At 38.1% G+C, this 20,607-nt stretch overlaps 3 protein-coding genes across 5 annotated transcripts in view; 1 reads left to right on the forward strand and 2 right to left on the reverse strand.

The window, feature by feature from the left end:
- Positions 1–8,179, reverse strand: part of pms1 (PMS1 homolog 1, mismatch repair system component) — a 47,009-nt gene extending 38,830 nt beyond the window's left edge. The window contains exons 1-6 of one of the 2 annotated variants that reach the window (XM_056237736.1): positions 8,118–8,179; positions 7,747–7,888; positions 7,028–7,210; positions 6,546–6,648; positions 6,304–6,467; positions 3,486–3,602 (exon numbers count right to left, since the gene is read on the reverse strand). In XM_056237736.1, coding sequence (XP_056093711.1) covers positions 3,486–3,602; positions 6,304–6,467; positions 6,546–6,648; positions 7,028–7,210; positions 7,747–7,878 — 699 coding nt within the window. In that variant the 5' untranslated portion in view covers positions 7,879–7,888; positions 8,118–8,179. Of the gene's footprint in view, positions 1–3,485; positions 3,603–6,303; positions 6,468–6,545; positions 6,649–7,027; positions 7,211–7,746; positions 7,889–8,057 lie in introns of both variants that reach the window. The other variant, XM_056237735.1, reaches the window with a different exon arrangement.
- A 690-nt stretch (positions 8,180–8,869) lies between these two features.
- On the forward strand, positions 8,870–17,693 carry ormdl1 (ORMDL sphingolipid biosynthesis regulator 1). Of its 2 annotated transcripts, none has more exons than XM_056237762.1 (4): positions 8,870–8,978; positions 11,724–11,906; positions 14,300–14,451; positions 17,080–17,693. In XM_056237762.1, the coding sequence occupies exons 2-4, from the start codon at positions 11,733–11,735 to the stop codon at positions 17,213–17,215; spliced, it is 462 nt and encodes a 153-aa protein (XP_056093737.1). In that variant the 5' UTR covers positions 8,870–8,978; positions 11,724–11,732; the 3' UTR covers positions 17,216–17,693. The 2 variants fall into 2 exon arrangements, with proteins under 2 accessions (XP_056093737.1, XP_056093738.1); XM_056237763.1 differs by having other exon boundaries at positions 8,884–8,973.
- A 1,199-nt stretch (positions 17,694–18,892) lies between these two features.
- adat3 (adenosine deaminase tRNA specific 3) lies at positions 18,893–20,285 on the reverse strand. The gene is made up of 2 exons (XM_056237734.1): positions 20,179–20,285; positions 18,893–19,995 (listed from the first exon to the last, which is right to left on the reverse strand). The coding sequence occupies exon 2, from the start codon at positions 19,964–19,966 to the stop codon at positions 18,962–18,964; it is 1,005 nt and encodes a 334-aa protein (XP_056093709.1). The 5' UTR covers positions 19,967–19,995; positions 20,179–20,285; the 3' UTR covers positions 18,893–18,961.
- Between the last annotated feature and the right edge of the window lie 322 nt (positions 20,286–20,607).

Raw genomic sequence — 20,607 nt, forward strand, 5'->3', positions numbered from 1 at the left:
ATAACTTCTGATTTGACAAAGTCCATACAATTTGAGCAAACTTCTTCCAGAATTTCAAAAAACATTGTCTTGTCAGGTGGCCTGTAACATGCTCCAACTAAAATAGGCTTGCTCTTCGGCAGCAGAATGTTTAGCCAGACCGCTTCAATTTGGTCATTATTCAAGTCCGTTCTCTGATTAAAACCAATGTCCGATCTCACATAAACACACACACCTCCACCTTTACGGTTTCGGTCTCTCCTGATTAAAAAATAGTTCTCTATTTCAATTTCAGCATCCTTAATGGAGTCATCCAACCATGTCTCAGTAAAACAAAAAAGTCCCACCTTATTGCTCGTACTGAGGAGTCGTATCTCTGTGATTTTAGATAGAAGGCTTCGTTTAGTTTGGCCTGCGTTTAGCCTGCGTTTAGTTTGGCGGGGATGCTCTGCCATGTGAATTCCCTCCTGTTGATGTCCTGATAACTATTTAGATTCTGGAAACTCACAAACAGCGAGCCGAGGATCAGTCTCTCTTCCAATGATTTGTGCTGCGCGTCGTGTACAAAAAAAGTTAGACAATTCAACTTCGGCAACGCGCGGGCGCGTGCGTGAGGCGAGCATGACTGCAACAGTTTCACAGGAACGCACCCGCTTGTCGCTGCACCTGTGCTCGACCACTTCACCTCACTCTAGGCTGATTTATACTTCTGCGTCGGACCTACGCCGGAGCCTCTACGCTATAGACTACGCGTTGGTTTTCATTTATATATCTGCGTCGTTGTCCGCGTTGACGCGCAATTACACATGAGGGAGAGTGTGAAACCCGGGGAGCGGTTCTAGCAATCACAGCGCTTGCGGTACGCGTAGAATTGACGTTACATTTTTGGAGAGATGCACGTCAGGGTACGCGCGCTACACAGCTACGGCGTGAGTTCGACGCAGAAGTATAAATTGGGCTTTACCTCTGTTTAATGTAATCTTACGTGGGAAACCATGGCATGCCATGACCAAACCTAAGCTGCTATCAGAGAAGTAACGTTGGTCGACTTATATCTGTAGTAGTGATCATGACCCTTTGACTACATAGACTGTTTCTGCTGCTCCCTGATACAAGATACCTGTTCAGAAAAAAACACACAAGAAAACTGGACTCGTTTTAACAAGCTAGATAAAAGGTAATGCCCTGGCAGTGGCAAATAGCTTTGTTTAAATATTTGATTTGATTACATTAATGTTTAAGTTGAGATTTACAAGAAATATTTTATTGATACTGTGTAAAGGGAATACTGCTGGTATAAAAGCACCTTATTTGTTTAAAGTTTTTGCAAACCACATGTTATTGCACTTTTGTAGCAGTACATTTAAATCAAAAGTGCGCAATACACTACTAGAATTCATTATTCAATTTTGCGCGTAACAATGCGATTAATCGCGATTAATCGCAAGAAAATCATGCGATTAATCGCGATTAAATTTTTTAATCGTTGCCCAGCACTAATATATACACATTTAATCTGAGAAAAAAACTCTTAAAATCATATTTTGGAATTTTCTGGTTAGAAGTGCATAGTGCCTAAGAACATGGCAAAAGTGACAACACACCAATCTAAGTAGTCAAATTATAACAAAGTCGCAGAGTTCACTTTATTGTGATAATAAAAGAACTAATATGATTTCCAATTTATATGATAATCCAAAACATAAATTGTGAATTTTCTTGCAAATATACTGCATAATAGGAGCAACCCAGAAATGTTCAAGATTAGTCAAGCAGCATAGTGTTGAGAAGCACTGCATGCAGTGAGCAGGTTACACCTGCAGCAAACACATGCAGCACAGACACTCCACTGCTGCAGCAAACACTAAATCTTCCTACAGTATGTGTCTTTGTGAGTCAGAGAAATGTCACTAAACTGGACTAAATCAAGCACATGGTTTTTACAATGCATAATACTATACATCACACATCTTATTGCTTGAACAAGCGCTTGCTCGTTGCATTTGTAGCATTGTATTAAATCCATGCCAGAGCAGTTGGATTGTGGCCTCAGGCCAACACAGGCAGGTTATGTCCTTCTGAGGCCCATTCACCACGTACATTGCAGTCCCTGAAGGCTCCTTTAATTCACTGCTGCATTTGTCGCAAAGTTTGCCGCATTCAGTCCATAGGTCTACTGCTGACACTGTAACATGATCCGTCACTGACCGCTTGCGAGGTAAACGGCGCATGACAGTATATGGTCTTGCAAAGACACATAGCCTTTCAGGATGTGTAATTCTAAAGTCTTTATGATTAAAATAACACAATTTTAGCTCTCAAAATATATAGTGGCCCCAAAAAGTATTTAGACACTTAAGTCGCACAGAAAATGTATGAAAATAGTTGCATTAGAGAGCAAAATATCAAACCAAAGAGCCCTTTATATTAAAGAAATAAATAGCACAAATACACTTTAAGCAAATACAAAACGATTGTTGGGTGAAAAAGTATGTAACATTAGATTTATTTCTCAAAGTGAAGATAACACTTTACAATAAGGTTAACTAGCGTTAACAAAGCTTAATAAATACTGTAACAAATGCATTGCTCATTGTTAATGTTAGTGAATGTATTAACTAATGTTACCTAATGAAACCTTACTGTAAAGTATTACCATAAATAGTATTTGTAAACTTAAGTCAACCTTAAACATGTATAAAAGTAGTTGCATTAGATAACAAAAAAAATCAAACCAAGTGGCATTTATTTTAAAGAAATAAACAGCAAAAATACATTTATCAAACACAAACAAAATGTTTGGTTTAAAATGAGTTAACAATATATTTATTGGTCAAAGTGAAGACAAAAAGAATTTGGATACTTACTCATTGTTAAACAGTACTGGATCATGTTCGAAGTTAATGTAATGAACTAGGACACCTGTGTGAGCTTGAGGAGAATTGACCTCAAATTTTGGTTTGATATTTTGACATTGATGCAATGACATTCAAAAATGTGTATGTGTCAAGTCAAGTGTGCAAAAGTGTCCTGATACTCTTTGGGGCCACAGTATTTGTAATGTATAAAGACAAAATATTACCGGTAACTACAAATATGAATCCTACCGTGAAAATTAAAAGGCATTATGAAATGTATAACCTGGGTAAGAATGCTGAGTCATTCATGCAAAAAGTCATCGCTGCGGAATGCACAACCAGGAAAAAGAGAAACAGCTCTCCAGGGAGAGGAAAGCCGTTCGGAATTAAGTTGTTACACGAGTCTTTGGGTTTAGCAACCTGACAGAAGTGCAGGGATGTTTAAAGTCGGTTCAAGCAATAACTTTGCACATGCAATTTAAATGAACCCTGATTGTTTGAACCTTGAAACCATTCCTGTTTTTGTGGAAAAAAACACTTTCCTATCGCAAACCATCTCGGCAGCCCCAGAGCTGGTGCATCTGTGGAACCCTACTGCTCACGCTGAAAACGATAAATATGTCCGTGTTTTCTCAGCGCTTCACTGACCTCTGGTTGCTCCTGGTGATGCTGGACGGGGAGCATGTTGGCTACGGAGGCCGCTCCGAGCACGGCCATGAGGGCAGTTCGGTGATCCGACACCCTGGATTTCTGCCAGACCACAGCCTGTAGCAACACAGCAAAACGGGTCAAGTTATTTTTCGGTCATCCTAAAATAAGACCACCTGTGGGATTGCATGCTTGCAAACAGCCATTAGCCACCAATCAAGTCTTCACAATAAACAATTATACTTTGGGAAATGTTTGGATATTACGAAACCAACTGCACAGGGAGCACTGCAGGCAACCGCACGGATAAATCTCAAACCGACTACTTTTCATTAAAAGGCGCTTTATGTTATGAAGACTTGGCAGCATCAAGCAAACATGCTACGTGAACAAATGTCATTTCAACGTGCGGAGCGCAGTTACGCATATATTTTCACACCCGTGCGTTCGCCTGTCGTTGGCACTTCCACATGCAAGTATATATATCCAAGGTGTTGATTTCTGAAAGCATGCAGTCCGCAGCACACATCTCTGCTATGAAATATACAATTTGGTGACTGTAAAGAGATCAGACTAGTAAACAGCTTTTCGAGAAGTCATGAAACCCAATGCAGGGCGAAGTGCAAAGTTTGTGATACGAGATATGCCTGGAAGTGCTGATGGCATGAAATGAGTGTATGGCCCTCTCCCGATGATCTACAACCTGAATGATATGAATTTAATGACAGGTACGCGAGGTCTCGCCGAGCAAGGCCAGATACGTACGCAATCATGAGGCCAGGCTGTTAGTGGACTTGCGAAAACACTCGGAGAACTTATACCACTTAGCTTGTTACTTTAGGATCATGTGGCAGTGTGAGATTCGAAGGCTTAGTGGTTCATCCTGCGGTTGCATTGCTAATTTTGGACAAGAAGCAGGCGAAATGTCCACTTTCCAAGGTTACGCTCTAATTGATGGCACTCAAAACATGTCTAAATGCTGGAAATGTCCAGGCTGTCATCATAACCTGCACGGGTTATCGAATGAAGGGCCAACTTCATTATTAATTATGAGTTTTCCAAAAGAATTTTGATTGGTTGTGAGCATAAAAAAACAATTAAATAAATAGCATTATATTACAATTATACACCTATTCATTAGAATTTCATGCTAAAATGCTTTATCTTTGCTGATTAATATGATAATTTAAAACATAAGATTGTAGCTGCAACGAGGGAGCAGAGTCAAAACAGTGGTGAAAAACCAAAGCAATAAACAAGTTACATAAGTTCTAATTAACGTTAGCCAAACACTATTAGCACAACTGATATCATGCTGTGTGATGGTTAAATGTCACTAAATGTGGGTAAAACCCTAGAGAGTAATACCACATTATTTGTTGATGTGCGAGGCCACCTTGTGGTCAAATATACACTACCGTTTAAAAGTTTGGGGTCAGCTAGACTTTTTTTTAAAATTAAGATTTGTATTCAGCAAAGATTATAAACTGATCAAGAGAGACAGTAAATACATTAAAATTTTTACAAAAGTGTCTATGTCAAACAAATGCTGTTCTTTTGAACTTCAAAGAATCCTGAAAAAATGCATCACCGTTTCCACAAAAATATTAAGCAATAATAAGAAATGTTTATTGAGCACCAAATTAACATATTAGAATGATTTCTGAAGGATCATGTGACACTGAAGACTGGAGTAATGATGCTGAAAATTGAATTCAGCTTTGAATAGAAGGACTGTTTTCAATATTATATTTTTTGATCTCATAAATGCAGTATTGGTAAGCCTAAGAGACTTCTTTCAACACATTTTACTGACCCCTAACTTTTTTAACGGTAGTTTGTCTTTATATAACAACTAAAATAGTCTATCTTAAAAATATTCAGTTTATGTACAGATTTTGTATGTGTTCTCAGACTTTTTGGAGCCCGCTGCAAGGGGGACCTATTATGCCCTTTTACAAAGGGTGAGTCTCAATCAGCTCCCTAGTTCAGTAATCAGGGCACTGATCAGGGAGTCAGCCATTTTAAGGGCTGCCTCAATCGCAAAATCCTTCCAGTGCACTGGAACGTACGTTCCCTAAAAAGTCCCACAATGCACCGTGAAAACCAGGGAGTTTATGTTAACTCACTATGTTCCCTTACCAGAAGTCCTAAAGAGCAAAACATCAATCACGCGAGCAAACTCACCACACATGACGACACGCAATAGATGTTTTTTAAAAAACAATCCCTCATTTAATTATATTTGGGCATAAACACTATTCCGAAATATACTGATTCACGACCTAGGGAGTTGATTGAGTATTGATTTTGCTTTGGGATCTACTAGAATAGGTTTTCATGCTTTAATGTTGAAAAAACACATTATTTTTTCACATATTGTACATTATTGCAGCACCTCTCTTCCCAGTCTGTCAGTAACGCTCTGTTTAATTCCTCTCTATTAAGCCCCTCCTTCCGAAAAGCGCAGTGAAACTCTGATTGGTCGGCAGGTGTGTTCCGATTGGTCAACCGAGTTTCAACAGACTACTAATGTGACTCAACCAGGCCTTGTCGCTTTTTTGCGTATGCATTAAAGCAGGAATTTTATGAGGAACATTATGACGTGTTGATTAACAGAAGAAAACTAAAGACTACAATTGTGGCGTTTCAGTGAGTTCAGAAACAGTGCTTACTGATATAGAGATTAACTTCATTTGGAGTGGACTTTGTGCTTTGCAATTTTGCAGACCTTTTTCATGCTCAAACAGCAAACAGCAACATTACACACTAAAGAAAGAAAGTTGAAAATGTAAACCACATGGGAGCAGTACCATACCTTGTTGTGGCTCAACGTGATCCTTAACTCAGGCTTAATAACAGCATAGGCCATGAGTAAGTTCTGGACCCTCTTCATTTCCTCTTTGCATTTCTTAGTGTTGGAATAATACTGCCGTCTGACAGGGAGGTTCTTGAACAGATTTGCTGCACACACACTGGTGCCTGAGGGAAAAGGTATGTTAGAAGCAGTCTGTTCCCATAAATCAAGAGCATTAAATAAATGCAGTAACAGACGCATACCCTCGCCAAGATGTGATGGCTTTTGAGAGACGATCTGTCCGTTGTGATCGACTGAATATTGAATGCTAAAATCATCATCTGCGGTTTTGGTAGTGATGACCACCTGGTAGGTGAGGGAAAGGTCAATTACAGAGGAAACATGTTCAACATTTGTAATTCACTGATTAAAATGACTCTCAAGGGCTCATTGGAGATGCACAATATTTCAGTACCATATCAGTTATAAAACGTATAAAATGCAATATTAGAATTTTTTAATATATATCAGTGTCAAACAATTGAATGCCAGCAGATACTGGATATTTCATAATTATGCACATATTTCTGCCTAATCCTGCTATAATTTTTCAGTATATACATATTGGCATAATGGTATAGAATTTTAATATCAGCCATAACATGAAAATAATTGTTTATATTATCTGTCCGTTTTAATATCAGTGCATCTCGAACTAAAACAACAAAAACTAGCGTGATGAAACCTCTGAGATAGCGCATATAGATGCCAGAGCTTCTCCTCTGAAGCCGTAAGACTCTAGGTGCTCCAGGTCTTCGTGGCAGGAGATTTTAGATGTGTAGTGTTGTACAGCCATCACAGGAACATCAGTAGCTTTGATTCCAGAACCATTGTCTCTGACTTCAATGCGATCCAATCCATAATTCTCCTTATCACAAGGGAACATTAACATAGATTTAGCATAGCTTTTAACAGTGCACACAAATATATTTAGCACTTAGAAATGTATAAAAAGTTATTGCATTAGAAAAAAAAAACATCACTAAGTTGCATCTGCAAACTAGAGCTTTTTTCAAATGTCCCAATGTGATTTTTAATGGATATATGAAGTCGGATTAACTCAACGGGCGTCATACAGTACTTCATTTTGTGAAATGTTTTAAAAATGTGATTTCCTTTGTTTTGATTTTATTTATTTTTTTCTAATTCAATGACATGAAAAAAATTTAAATGCTAAGTGTTCTAATACATTTTGGGGGATCCCCCATGCTTTAAAATGCACCTCAAAGTAAATGTTCCTGTATCTGTTGCTAACAGAGCTAAACTAGTACCCAATTGGTACCCCAATTCAGGTCACATTTTGAATAAAGAGAGGTATTAGACAAATATGCTGCATGTTCCCATGCCAATTACCCCACACCTATATGTCAAACTAACTGGTCAGTATATTCAAAGTGAATTTACCAGTTTAACTTCAAGGCTTGAAGAACCAGCATCAAGTGAATTTTCAGTCAGTTCCTTGACAACATTCAGGACAGATGTTATAACCTGAGAGCTGCACAACAGACGCACAGTCTCAGGTGGAAGCGCCTTCATTGTGTGCTCCCTAAGAAGAAAGTGACAACAATGGTCATACACCTAACGTTACTTAAGTTAAGTCAGACACAAACTACTTCGGACAGAATGCATTATAAAATGACATATCAGATCAACAGTGAGAGTAATATCATTATGATACGTTAAACTATTAAATGGCCAAATATATTATAGCTTACTTCGTATAAAATGAAATAATCCGTTAAAAGATATCCAACAAATTCATAACACAAGCGTACTTCACGTTTCCAACTCGCTCCAGTCACGAGTCGGATATGGCTTAACTGGCGCCTAAATGACGTCATTGTTATTCTCTGCATTGATTGGATGTTCGCTCTTTGTCGTATGTTTTATATTTTTATATTGCTTAAACAAATAAATGAAAATGTCATAGCTAGAGCAAATTTATTTATTTTTTAAATTTGTTTAAATTTTTGTTCGACATATTTTGATATTATGAATCTCTGAAGAGAGGCTTACAGTTGTTGCGTTTGCAGATGTAGATTTTATAAAGAAATCATAATACATTTAGAATTATGCATTCATCAACATACATATTCAACATATTTATAGTAACAAAAAAAAATCTGTCTATTGTAATTATGGAAAACGTATTTCAAAAGATGAAATAAACTATTACAGTAAGAAATTGTGGCGACAGAAACAGACGTTTTTATTTTAAACAGCAGTTTAATGCACAGAAAGACAACGGTGGATCATGGTTCCTACCTTTAAAAAGCATTAAACAATCTCTAGTATTAGCCTTTATACGTTGATTAAATTATTAAAATTACTAAATTATTATTATTGGAAATGTTCGAATAAAAATCCCACATTTTTAAACAACTGACTCACTAATAGTAAACCAATTTTTTATTCAATGATCATAAAATTAGGATTTGAGATTCTTTCCGTAAGTAGCATTGTAAACATCACGCCTTTAGTGGGCGTGGGGCGTCAATCTCGCGAGATTTGCTGTCCTAATCCCGTTAGCTGCGATAGCCTGTGTGTGCTAGTGGTGTGTGTGCGGTGAGTCAGCCCACAGTGCGCGCAGCGGAGGCCGGCAGCGCTCCAGCCTGCTTCACCCGAACGCACGTAAGGTACCGTTACTCATCTCTTATGAAACCAAGTCATTCGAGTCGCTGCTTAATCCGGCGATAACGGGGCGATTGAATAGCTTTAATTGATGTTTGCGCTGTTTAATGGAAGTAGGGTTAAACAAAAGCAACTGGTGTGTGTTATGAAAGCAGTTTATGCTAAAATAAGAGCATTGCTCATGCGCAAACCCCAAAACAACTTGCTATCATGGTACAGGCAGGATGATAAGGGTATTTAAAGGGTGTTATTTAAGTGGTTAAAGGAGAGAAGACAGTGAGCTGTGCAGGAATAAGACAGTGTTTTGTCATGTAGCTGTGCTGCTAACTCAATCGGTGTCATGGACTTTACTGCAGCTGCTTATACCAAGCAACAATAATCTGTCTAATATTTAAGAATTGTTAAATAAATGCAGGTTGTCTATATTGTTTGCACGAAGCGGAGCAATGTCTATTCAATTCACTTCCTCTTAACTGTGTTGTTGTCTTAAGGGATATTAACATACTACACATTCTTACTCAATCAAAGAGTTATTCATATTTAGGGAAGGATCATTTGAGTGGTTATTGACAGATGTTTACATGATTAAGAGTAGCTGGACTTCAGCCTTTGATCTCAGTCTGTTTTGCTTTTATTGCATTTATTTGTTTGATGATAATAATGAGATAAAAATAAATGTTGGCATTTTGTTGTGGATATTTTCTTTAATTGAAACGTGTGTGTAATATATATATATATATATATATATATATATATATACACTCACCGGCCACTTTATTAGGTACCCCATGCTAGTAACGGGTTGGACCCCCTTTTGCCTTCAGAACTGCCTCAATTCTTCGTGGCATAGATTCAACAAGGTGCTGGAAGCATTCCTCAGGGAGTTTGGTCCATATTGACATGATGGCATCACACAGTTGCCGCAGATTTGTCGGCTGCACATCCATGATGCGAATCTCCCGTTCCACCACATCCCAAAGATGCTCTATTGGGTTGAGATCTGGTGACTGTGGAGGCCATTTTAGTACAGTGAACTCATTGTCATGTTCAAGAAACCAATTTGAAATGATTAGAGCTTTGTGACATGGTGGAAGTAGCCATCAGAGGATGGGTACATGGTGGCCATAAAGGGATGGACATGGTCAGAAACAATGCTCAGGTAGGCCGTGGCATTTAAACGATGCCCAATTGGCACTAAGGGGCCTAAAGTGTGCCAGGAAAACATCCCCCACACCATTACAACACCACCACCAGCCTGCACAGTGGTAACAAGGCATGATGGTTCCATGTTCTCATTCTGTTTACGCCAAATTCTGACTCTAACATCTGAATGTCTCAACAGAAATCGAGACTCATCAGACCAGGCAACATTTTTCCAGTCTTCAACTGTTCAATTTTGGTGAGCTCTTGCAAATTGTAGCCTCTTTTTCCTATTTGTAGTGGAGATGAGTGGTACCCGGTGGAGTCTTCTGCTGTTGTAGCCCATCCGCCTCAAGGTTGTGCGTGTTGTGGCTTCACAAATGCTTTGCTGCATACCTCGGTTGTAACGAGTGGTTATTTCAGTCACTGTTGCCCTTCTATCAGCTCGAACCAGTCTGGCCATTCTCCTCTGACCTCTGGCATCAACAAGGCATTTCCGCCCACAGAACTGCCGCTCACTGGATGTTTTTTCTTTTTCGGACCATTCTCTGTAAACCCTAGAGATGGTTGTGCGTGAAAATCCCAGTAGATTAGCAGTTTCTGAAATACTCAGACCAGCCCTTTTGGCACCAACAATCATGCCACGTTCAAAGTCACTCAAATCAACTTTCTTCCCCATACTGATGCTCGGTTTGAACTGCAGGAGATTGTCTTGACCATGTCTACATGCCTAAATGCACTGAGTTGCCGCCATGTGATTGGCTGCTTAGAAATTAAGTGTTAACGAGCAGTTGGACAGGTGTAACTAATAAAGTGGCCGGTGAGTGTATATACATATATACATATACAAAGCAACAGACTTGCAAAATAGAAACCAGTATGAGTGAATGAAATGATTTTAGTGAGAAATCTTGAGATAAGCGAATCAACAAAACAAATACGCTGAATATTAGGCAACATTGAACTTTGACTTTCGAACAGCTGCCTAAACTGTTTACTGTGACGGATAAACCAAACATGCCATGAAATGTCACTTCTACCTTCTTTGCTCTTTCAGAGAAGAACTGAACTGTTGCAAATTATTTGGATAAGCGTAGAAGGCATGAACAGTAATGCATTAGGGCAAAGTACTATGAAGAATCACCCCATTGTAAGTATGTGAACATGCTTTGTTGGCATATAGACGAGACCTCATGCTGACTGTAAGACAGCGTCTACTCTTAACTAGTATTTTTCAAACAATAAAATAGCAATTGCGCTTTTATCAATATGGACTGTTTAGTTTTGTTGAAGTGTTACAACAGAAACACTTTATCGCAACACACTTCATCAATACAGTCACATTAATATGTTACTATGAAATACATTCATTGATCAGCTGAATTATTTAATGGGTTTTTTTCTTCCAGTTTTAATTATTTTAAAACAATCTGTGAATAAAATAATTTTGGCAATTATTTATAAAACAATTGCTAATTTTATTTCTTTGTTTAATTATTTTATTTCTTGTACAGCTTTTTATACTATCCGGAATTATTGTATTATTCGACTTGCGATTTCCCTTTTGACATTTTGCACTGCTGTCTGTGTTTTTTTTGGTCTATTGACAGAAAAACAAGATGAACGTCGGCGTGGCCCACAGTGAAGTGAACCCAAACACCCGCGTGATGAACAGTCGGGGGATATGGCTGACATATGCGCTCGGCGTAGGAATGCTTCACATTGTACTGTTGAGCATTCCCTTCTTCAGTGTTCCTGTTGTGTGGACCCTCACAAATGTTATTCACAATTTTGTAAGTGTTCTCTGTTGAATAATCCTTTGTTATATCCCATTATGTTCGCTTGTCAATAGGGGTGGGGGAAAAAATCGATTCTTAGATGCATCGCGATGCGGATGTGGACGATTCTGAATCGATTCACAATTGTCAAAAATCGATTTTCAAAAAAAAAAAAAAAAATTAGATATATATTTATAATAACGTAATATTGACGGAACGCGAAAGACGGAACTCTGAAGCGCGGAAGTGCAGTGGCCGGACCGTCTGTGGCGTGCACATAACAGACGCGGACGCGATGGCTGAGCGCCAAATCCAAACACCCTCCTCGTTAAAAGCTGACGTGTGGAAATATTTTGGCTTCTGAAGTTGAAGGGGGAAAGGAGCTGGACAAGAGCCACACTAGTTGTAAGCTTTGTAGAGTAAAACTAAAATATTTCGGAAACAAGACACATATGAGAAGCCATATGACACGTTTCCAGCCAGAGGAGGAAAAACACTAGGCTGTAACGTTACCGGTCGTTGTTATATTATTAATTTACTACAAATATGCTGCTGCTAGTTCAGACACACATGTATTTTCCTGTTGGTTCTTTGCAATGTTAATAAAATATATTGTACGTTAATTCTTTATGGGTCATTACTTTGTACTTTTAAAGCAAAGTATTTATAGTCACACACACACACAAAAAAGATTCTGATAATCGATTTAGCATCGAATCGCAGCCCTCTGAATCGTAATCGAATCGAATCGTGAGGTGCCTAGAGATTCCCACCCCTACTTGTCAATGGGTTGTCATTTTCTCAGCAGTGCCCTGCGGCCAGTTGGAGTCTCGACAATTGATGCTTCCTTAGTAGTCTGTGCGGCATTGTTATGTAAGGACTCGCTTGCACAAAGATTCAAGGTCAACAGCATGACATCACTGGCCAAGTTTAAGCTCTCTGGCACATCATGATGTATGAAAACTTGTACCACAATTAAAGAGAGAAGCTATTCATAGGGATTACTGTAATGTTTCTGTTGTCCTGAATTGGTAGACAAATTTTGTAAGTATGCTTCTTAAGCCCAGGACACACTAAGCCGACGGTTTTTGAGTGCCGGTCGGCTTAGTTTTTTCTGTGTGTTCCGGATCGTTTACTCTAGTCGGATGCCATCAGGTTTTTTTGGGGGCCAATTCGGCTTGTTGAATCTGTGTCAGTGAGAGAGAGGGAACTCTGATTGGCTGTTCAGCTTAGCGAGCGAGTCAATACATGAGAATAATAGCAAAAGGGATGAAAGCGAGCAAAGAAGTCAAGACGGCTGTTATAATTTTATGTCATCTTACCTGAGCATTTAAATGCACTAATATTTTCATAATAACAAGAGCTGACTGGAATGAAGAAACTGATCTGTGTGATTGATATTCAAAATGGTAAGGAAGCGCTGCTTTGTTTACGGTTTGTATATCTGCAGTTTTAGCTTCGGTTTCCCTTTTTCAATGACGAAAATAGACTATTGATACCTGCTGATATAGACAGATATTTACTTGCACGCAGGCGCAGAACGCAAGTGCTAGTTGACAGTCGCCTTTTGGTCTGTTCAAGCACAGTTTTTTTGGTCGAGACTCAGCTGACGAGAGGCGACAAAACAGTCAGCTTTCGTCGCCGCTAGTTCTCTGACATCGGCTTGGTGTGTCCCAGGTTTAAAGGAGGGAGTGATAATCTAAAGTCTTTATTCCAAGTCTTCTGAAGCCGATAGTTTCCACAAAGAAAAGACCCCAATTTATTTAATATTTTTTTTATCATTTTCGCCTCCCGTCAAAGCTCTCAAATCTCATTTGCAATGATACGTTTTGAGACTTGCTAAAGTCAGGGTTATTATAGTTAACTAAAACCATTTTTAAAAATTGTTACTTCTAACAATAAAATAAACATGAACTGAAATTTTAAAAAATCAGCTAAAACTGGAATAATAAAAAAACATAAACTATAGACTAAACTAAAAATGAAAATGTATATGAAAAAATATAAAAATAAAAACTAATTCAAACTATTAATAAAAACTACAATAGTGTCTCAATGATACTAAAATAAATCTGGCCAAAGTACTTTGTTCTTGACTAGTCAAAATCTTGAGTAAAATGGGATACTTTTTCAACCAAAAAGTATTTTTTACTCACCCACTTGTTGTTCCAAACCTGTATTACTAGGTTTCTTCTGTGAAATCCAAAAAAATGTCTCAATGTTTCTTGTCAATACAGTGAAAGTAAATTAAATGCTGTTTTGGACCTCTTTGATTTTTATTGTATGGGCAAAAACAGAAGAAACATTCTTCATCTATCTCTTTGAGCTTAATATTAAGAGGTCCAATTGTTATAAACTTTGAGAATGTCTATCCATGTCATTTGGATCATCTTTCTGTCTTCCCGCAGGGTATGTACGTGTTTATGCATGCAGTGAAAGGCACACCATTTGAAACTCCAGACCAGGGCAAGGCAAGACTTCTCACACACTGGGAACAGCTGGACTACGGCGTGCAGTTCACATCATCTAGAAAATTCTTTACAATCTCACCAATCATTTTGTAAGTTTTTGTAGTTTTATGCAACATTTTGAACTAAATATCCCCTTAGGAAACCAAAAAATTAAATGTTAAATAAATATGTTATAGTGAATATTATAGACATATTTTGGTCATTCAAAATATTACTTTTCACGTAGTGTGTATTAAAGCTGTTTGTGAATGTAAAAGGTCTGCAAAGTTTTGAAATTGCATGACAAATGAAGTTATATAAAAAAAGAACTGATTCTGAACTGCCTGAAACGAGTCATACATAGGTTTGTAACAAATTTGCATAAAGCCAGCCTATGGTCTTCATTGGCTATCCACGATCAACGTTACTTTGTCCCGCCCTCAAACAATGTAGTTGTAGCTGAGGCTTCGTATGCCGAGTTCACACTGAACGATTTTCGCTCGCCGACAGGTTTTTCGGAGATCGCAGACAAATGCCCGAAATCATAGGCAAATCGGTGCTCGTTCACGCGAGTGACAATCACGCAGTGTGAATTATCAAAGACGCGATCTGAGAGAAACTACTTCGGCGATGACCTACAGCCAATGAGAGAGCAAGAAACAGGGCAGCGGGATGTTCAGGGAGGAGATATAGACCATAATATCAGTATTTTAATAGATGTATTTACAATTATATCAAACAGAAACCAAGCACAAACATGTGCTTGACCAGCAGCACATTGCAAAATGATTTGTTTACCCCCAACTCTCTGCAGAACACACAATCTTTGCTCCCCTCGTCTCCCCAACCATTTCCTCCTGCACCATTGCATAAACTTCTTTTTTTTCTCTCCTTTTCGCTGCAAATCAGTGCACAGACAATTTGGATCGCAATCATCTTGCAGGCTATCATTTTTAATAACAATTTCAGTCTTGCGCGAGAACTCCGGTCTCACGCACGCGTGATCTTGCGTTATTTCCTTATCACTTCTCGAGTGCGTTTGGTTGTGAAACGTAGTTTGCGGACCAGACAGAAGTTGTCTGCGATTCTTTCTTCTGTTAAGTCATGCAGTGTGAAACCTCCTGTCGCCGATCCATCGTGCAGTGTGCACACACCAGCAAATGAATGTTAGCCCAGATAGACGTGCAGTGTAAAGAACAGTGACCCGACTACTTTGAAAATCGTGCAGTGTGAACTCGGCATTAGGAAGTCTCCGGAGTTGAAATTCTGATATGGTAATGGCCATTTCATTTCTGATGAGCGATAAGCATATTACAATAGACTGAGCCATCTGACCAATCAGAGCAGAGTAGGAAAGGAGGGGTTTAGAGAGACTGAATCCTTTATCGAACTGTTTCAGAGTCAGACACTAGCTATGTTTCCATCCACACGTTTTTATCCGCATTAAAGGAACACTCCGACTTTTTGGGACTTTAGCCTATTCACCTTATCCCCCAGAGTTAGATAAGTCCATACATACCTTTTTCATCTCCGTGCGTGCTATAAGTCTGTTTGACGCACCCACCGCTAGCCTAGCTTAGCACAAAGACTGGATGTAAATGGTTGCAGCTAGCATACTAATCCAAATAAGTGACAAAATAACGCAAACATTTTATATTTACATGTTGTGATTTGTATAGTCACAGAGTGTACAAAAAACAAAGTCACATGAGACACAGACATATTTTAACCGTATAAATACTTGGAACTATATTCTCTGAAGGCGAAGCACTGCTACTCGGGCGGAGTGATAACCGCAGCACCTGAGACGAGCCGTGGTGAGGAGCAGAGAGCGCGTCTCAGGTGCTGCGGTTATCACTCCGCCCAAGTAGCAGTGCTACACTCATTTTTGAACACTCTGTGACTATACAAATCACAACATGTAAATAGAAAATGTTTGCGTTATTTTGTCACTTATTTGGATTAGTATGCTAGCTGCAACCATTTACATTCAGTCTTTGTGCTAAGCTAGGCTAGCGGTGGGTGCGTCAAACAGACTTATAGCACGGACGGAGATGAAAAAGGTATGTATGGACTTATCTAACTCTGGGGGATAAGGTGAATAGGCTAAAGTCCCAAAAAGTCGGAGTGTTCCTTTAAGTGATATCGAATGAAAAATGCCTTATGGAAACAGTGAAATTCGATTGAATTTCATGAATATCGACTCAAATGAAATACGATCGGTCTCATCGGATTTTATCTTGATCGATATACGGCTTATGCGATAAACGCGGATGGAAACGTAATTATGGTGCAATCCATTTTGCCTAGTAAAACTTTGTTCGCAAACGTTGGCTTGAATGTTGTGCAATTCGGTGAGAAAATGAATGGAAAACATATTCGATATACCAATTTGATCGCAAAACAGCATGTGACGTCATTACGCACAGGTTTTTATCCGCTTTAAAGCCGTTTGATGGAAACACACTTTCACCAGCTTTATTTGCATGAGGTTTTTTACCGAACTTCAGAAAATTCGATCGACAAGTGGATGGAAACATGGCTACTGTAAGAAGAGACGTGATACTGCAATGTATATTATGAGAAAATTAAAGTGTTTTTGACCTTGGATGCATGTAAACCTATTGTGGTAGACTCCGAAAACAAAATTAGGAACCTTTAAAATGGCATAATAGAAGCACTTTAAGAGCCTGTACCGATTTTGAAATATAACACTTGTTTGTCTTTTCTATTCGCAGATATTTTCTCGCCAGTTTTTACACAAAATACGACACAGCACATTTTGTGATAAACACAGCTTCGCTTTTGAGTGTTCTCATCCCAAAACTGCCACAACTCCATGGAGTCAGGATCTTTGGAATAAACAAGTATTAAAGCCCAGGGTTCAGACTCGGAGCTGTTGCCCGATGTGGGAGAGGAGATAACCCTTTGTACTTTGTACCGCAGTTGTGTACACTTAGCAGTTTTGTACAGTCTGTGTAATTGTGAGCCTCTTTGTTTGATATATCTTGAGAAACTGTTGTAGGGATATGTTAGGGGGAGGACAATTCCACAAGCATTAATAACTTAAGATATTTAATGTGTTTTTGTTTGTTGTTTTGTGATCCTTGTGGATCTGGGCTGGCCCAGGTTTCATGGTTAAAGATTTTTTTTCTTTGTTAATTAGTTTTTGTTTGTACAAATGTGCTCACAACGCTGATACACTAAGATAGATGAATGCTTTTAGCGTCACTTCACATTTCTAAATACATTCTTAAATAATGCCATGTGTTTTTAAAATCAGTTGAAAGCCATGAAACCTTTCTGCTATTTCTTGAGTTTTGTTGATGTTATCATTGCTTCGGAGACAAACTCAGTTTGCATGATTTCCTGAAAAATATTTATTCAGTCACAATATTATGTATAGTTTTGTTTGGTTAATGTCGTAGGGTTTATAGGTGACAATGAAAAAATATTAACATTAACAAAACTTTAGAGTTTAGGCTTTTAAGTACTTTCACGTTCATTAAGGTCAACACGAAACTAAAGATAGAACTTGTTTATTTTCTAAATACACGTTTCTGGACTCATTTTGCACAGTTTATCAGTGCACATTATTTCAAAGAACATTTCTTTGTAATGTTTTTAACCGCTTCATCCGCCCAAACATCAAGTTCTTCCCTACGCTGTTTTATCTTCTGTTTGAATCAGAAATGCATTACAAAAAGTTTCATGTTGACTCTTAACTCCATTTCAGTATGTGATTGTAAAACTCTGGATCATTACCAAGCTTCAGCAAACCGTCATGTTTCTTTACTCTCTTCTGTGTCACAGTTATTGAAGTTGATAAACTGTAACATAGACCCATTAAACTATTTGAATCCTTCCATTTTCTTGTCTTTTGACATTATCTGAAGGCTCAACTGTGCCAATTGTTTTGTCCTTTTGTTTTGAGAAAAGGTATGAACATAGTATGTGTTGTATTACATGCTGCAAACAAATAAAAGTATTAGAAACCCTGTTGTTTACTTTTACTAAAAATTATAGAATACACACTACTGTTCAAATATTTGAGGTTGGTAATATTTGTTTTTAGGTAATAGATGTTTTTGTATCATGTTCACTTATGCTGCATTTATTTGATCAAAATTACTCTAATATTGTGAGATTACTACAATTTAAAATAACTGTTTTATAGGTTAATGAATTTTAAAATGTATTTTATTCATGTGATTCAAAGCTGAACTTTCAGCATCATTACTCTAATCTTCAGTGTCACATGATCCTTCAGAAATCATTCTAATATGCTGATTTGCTGCTCAAAAAACATTATTATCAGTGTTGAAAACTTGTGCTGCTTTTTTAGAAAATTTTATTCTATTTTGTATTTTAGATTTTTTTGTAATTTTTGAACATTAATATGTGTGTGTGTGAATATATATATATATGCCTACAGTATAAAAATTTAGGACATGCCTTGGTTTGATAAAACAAATACGATATTTAAATGTAGACAACAATCCAATTTTATTTCCATAATTTTTATTATGGTCCTATTAAGAAAAAATATTTGGCTAGAGTTACAAAACAAAATTAAAATGTCAATTTTAATATTGCCTATTAAGAACAGCTAAAAAAATATTACTTTTTGTGTAAAGCCTCACATGCTGTCAGCATCACCGCTTTAAACACTTCAAAGTGATGATTTAAATCTTTTTGGCAATGAATTTTATACTTGGTTCCCAAGGCACCATCTGCAGAGGGTGCTCCATAAAACACTCTGTTGATTCTTGAGTGGACCAAAGCCATTGCGCACATCACACAGGGCTCTTGTGTGACGTAAAGGTCATATCCAGTGCAGATGTAAGGCTGACCAGTTTCTTTCGAATTAGAGCCATTTCTAAAGAACTCAGAGCTGCTAAATTGACAGGCTGGATATTTCTCGTAATTGTAGGCGCCTCCTCCTTGCCCACAGGCCACAAGATCAATACAGACCATGACAGCATGATGGAGCGGCTGAGCGCCACGCTTACAGTCGTGACCCACTGCAACAATCTTCTCAGATTCTGGGTCAACAATTACAGCGCCCACCGCATCCATTCCCATTTTCCGACCTGATTTTGCAGCCTGGACAGCTGCCGTCATGTAGTATTGAATTTTAGCTTTCTGATCGCCAGTGAACAATTGGCCCCTCAGAGCAGACGTCACTTGCTTGTCCTCATGAAATGACGTAGGCCAGTGTTTACTAGCTTTTTCAAACTGTGGTCTGGTCAGTGAAGGATTGGCAGGTATTTCAACAAGGAAAGGTTCACCTAAACCACTGGAGTCAAAAGACTGTGAGCGAAGCAGATCAGCAGGCATAACTCCTTTGGCCACATCCCTGGCCAAGCACACAATGACCTCTAAAGGATGAGGGCTGCTTTTGTCTTTGCAAGCTCTCACTCTTTTTATGTGCTGCAGACCGGGTAGAGGGTAGATCAGGGAAAGCTCTTTGACCAGGCGAGATGTTTCTCTTTTCTCGATGATGGGTGCTACGTAGGCCGGCAACAATTCAGTGTCCCGAGACTTCTCATCGGAGAGAACAGGAAGAACATCCCAAGTGTCACATTTGTCCATTTCTTTCCTCCGTTTGGCTTGTGGTTCCATCTTGTTATACTCATTTAATGGATAGCATTCTGTAGAAGCAGAATGTGAGAGTTAAAGTTCATGTGCGAGACTCAAGATTCAAAATCTCCTTATATAAAAATTTTAAACTATTTTAATATATTGATAATACATTTTAATAATTTAATAAATTTATATATTACCCTATATATATATAAATCGACATTTGCCCAACTACCTAGGTAGACCATTACCTTATTTGAAGGAAGCAATGGACGTTAAATATCAAATAATAGTTGAAAATAGTCAAACAAAATATTTCATGTCAGCCAAAGTGTGAAGAATCAGCCTAAAACATCTTTCCCATGTGAGTCTTCATCCCACCTGTATTATTAGCCCACTGGAAACAAGCACTCTATAATGGTTCCTGTGTGTTGCTTTTTATTTTGAGCTTTTGCTAATAATAATATCGGAGTTAAATTGCTCATATTTATTCATTTTTATATAAACCATAGACATCTTTTCTATGTTAAATTTATAAATTACAGTTTACAGAAAAACTAACGGAACCCAACTTCGCGTGTTGCGAGTAGGACATATTTATATGTAACGTCTCGTTTCATACAGGGTCATGAATGGATTTGTACAAGTTTAGAAGTGTGTTTGAGTAGCTTGAATTGTTG

This window comes from Rhinichthys klamathensis, unplaced genomic scaffold (assembly GCF_029890125.1).
Source record: "Rhinichthys klamathensis goyatoka isolate OS25496 unplaced genomic scaffold, OSU_Roscu_1.1 h1tg000497l_1, whole genome shotgun sequence".
NCBI classification, from domain to species: Eukaryota; Metazoa; Chordata; class Actinopteri; order Cypriniformes; family Leuciscidae; genus Rhinichthys; species Rhinichthys klamathensis.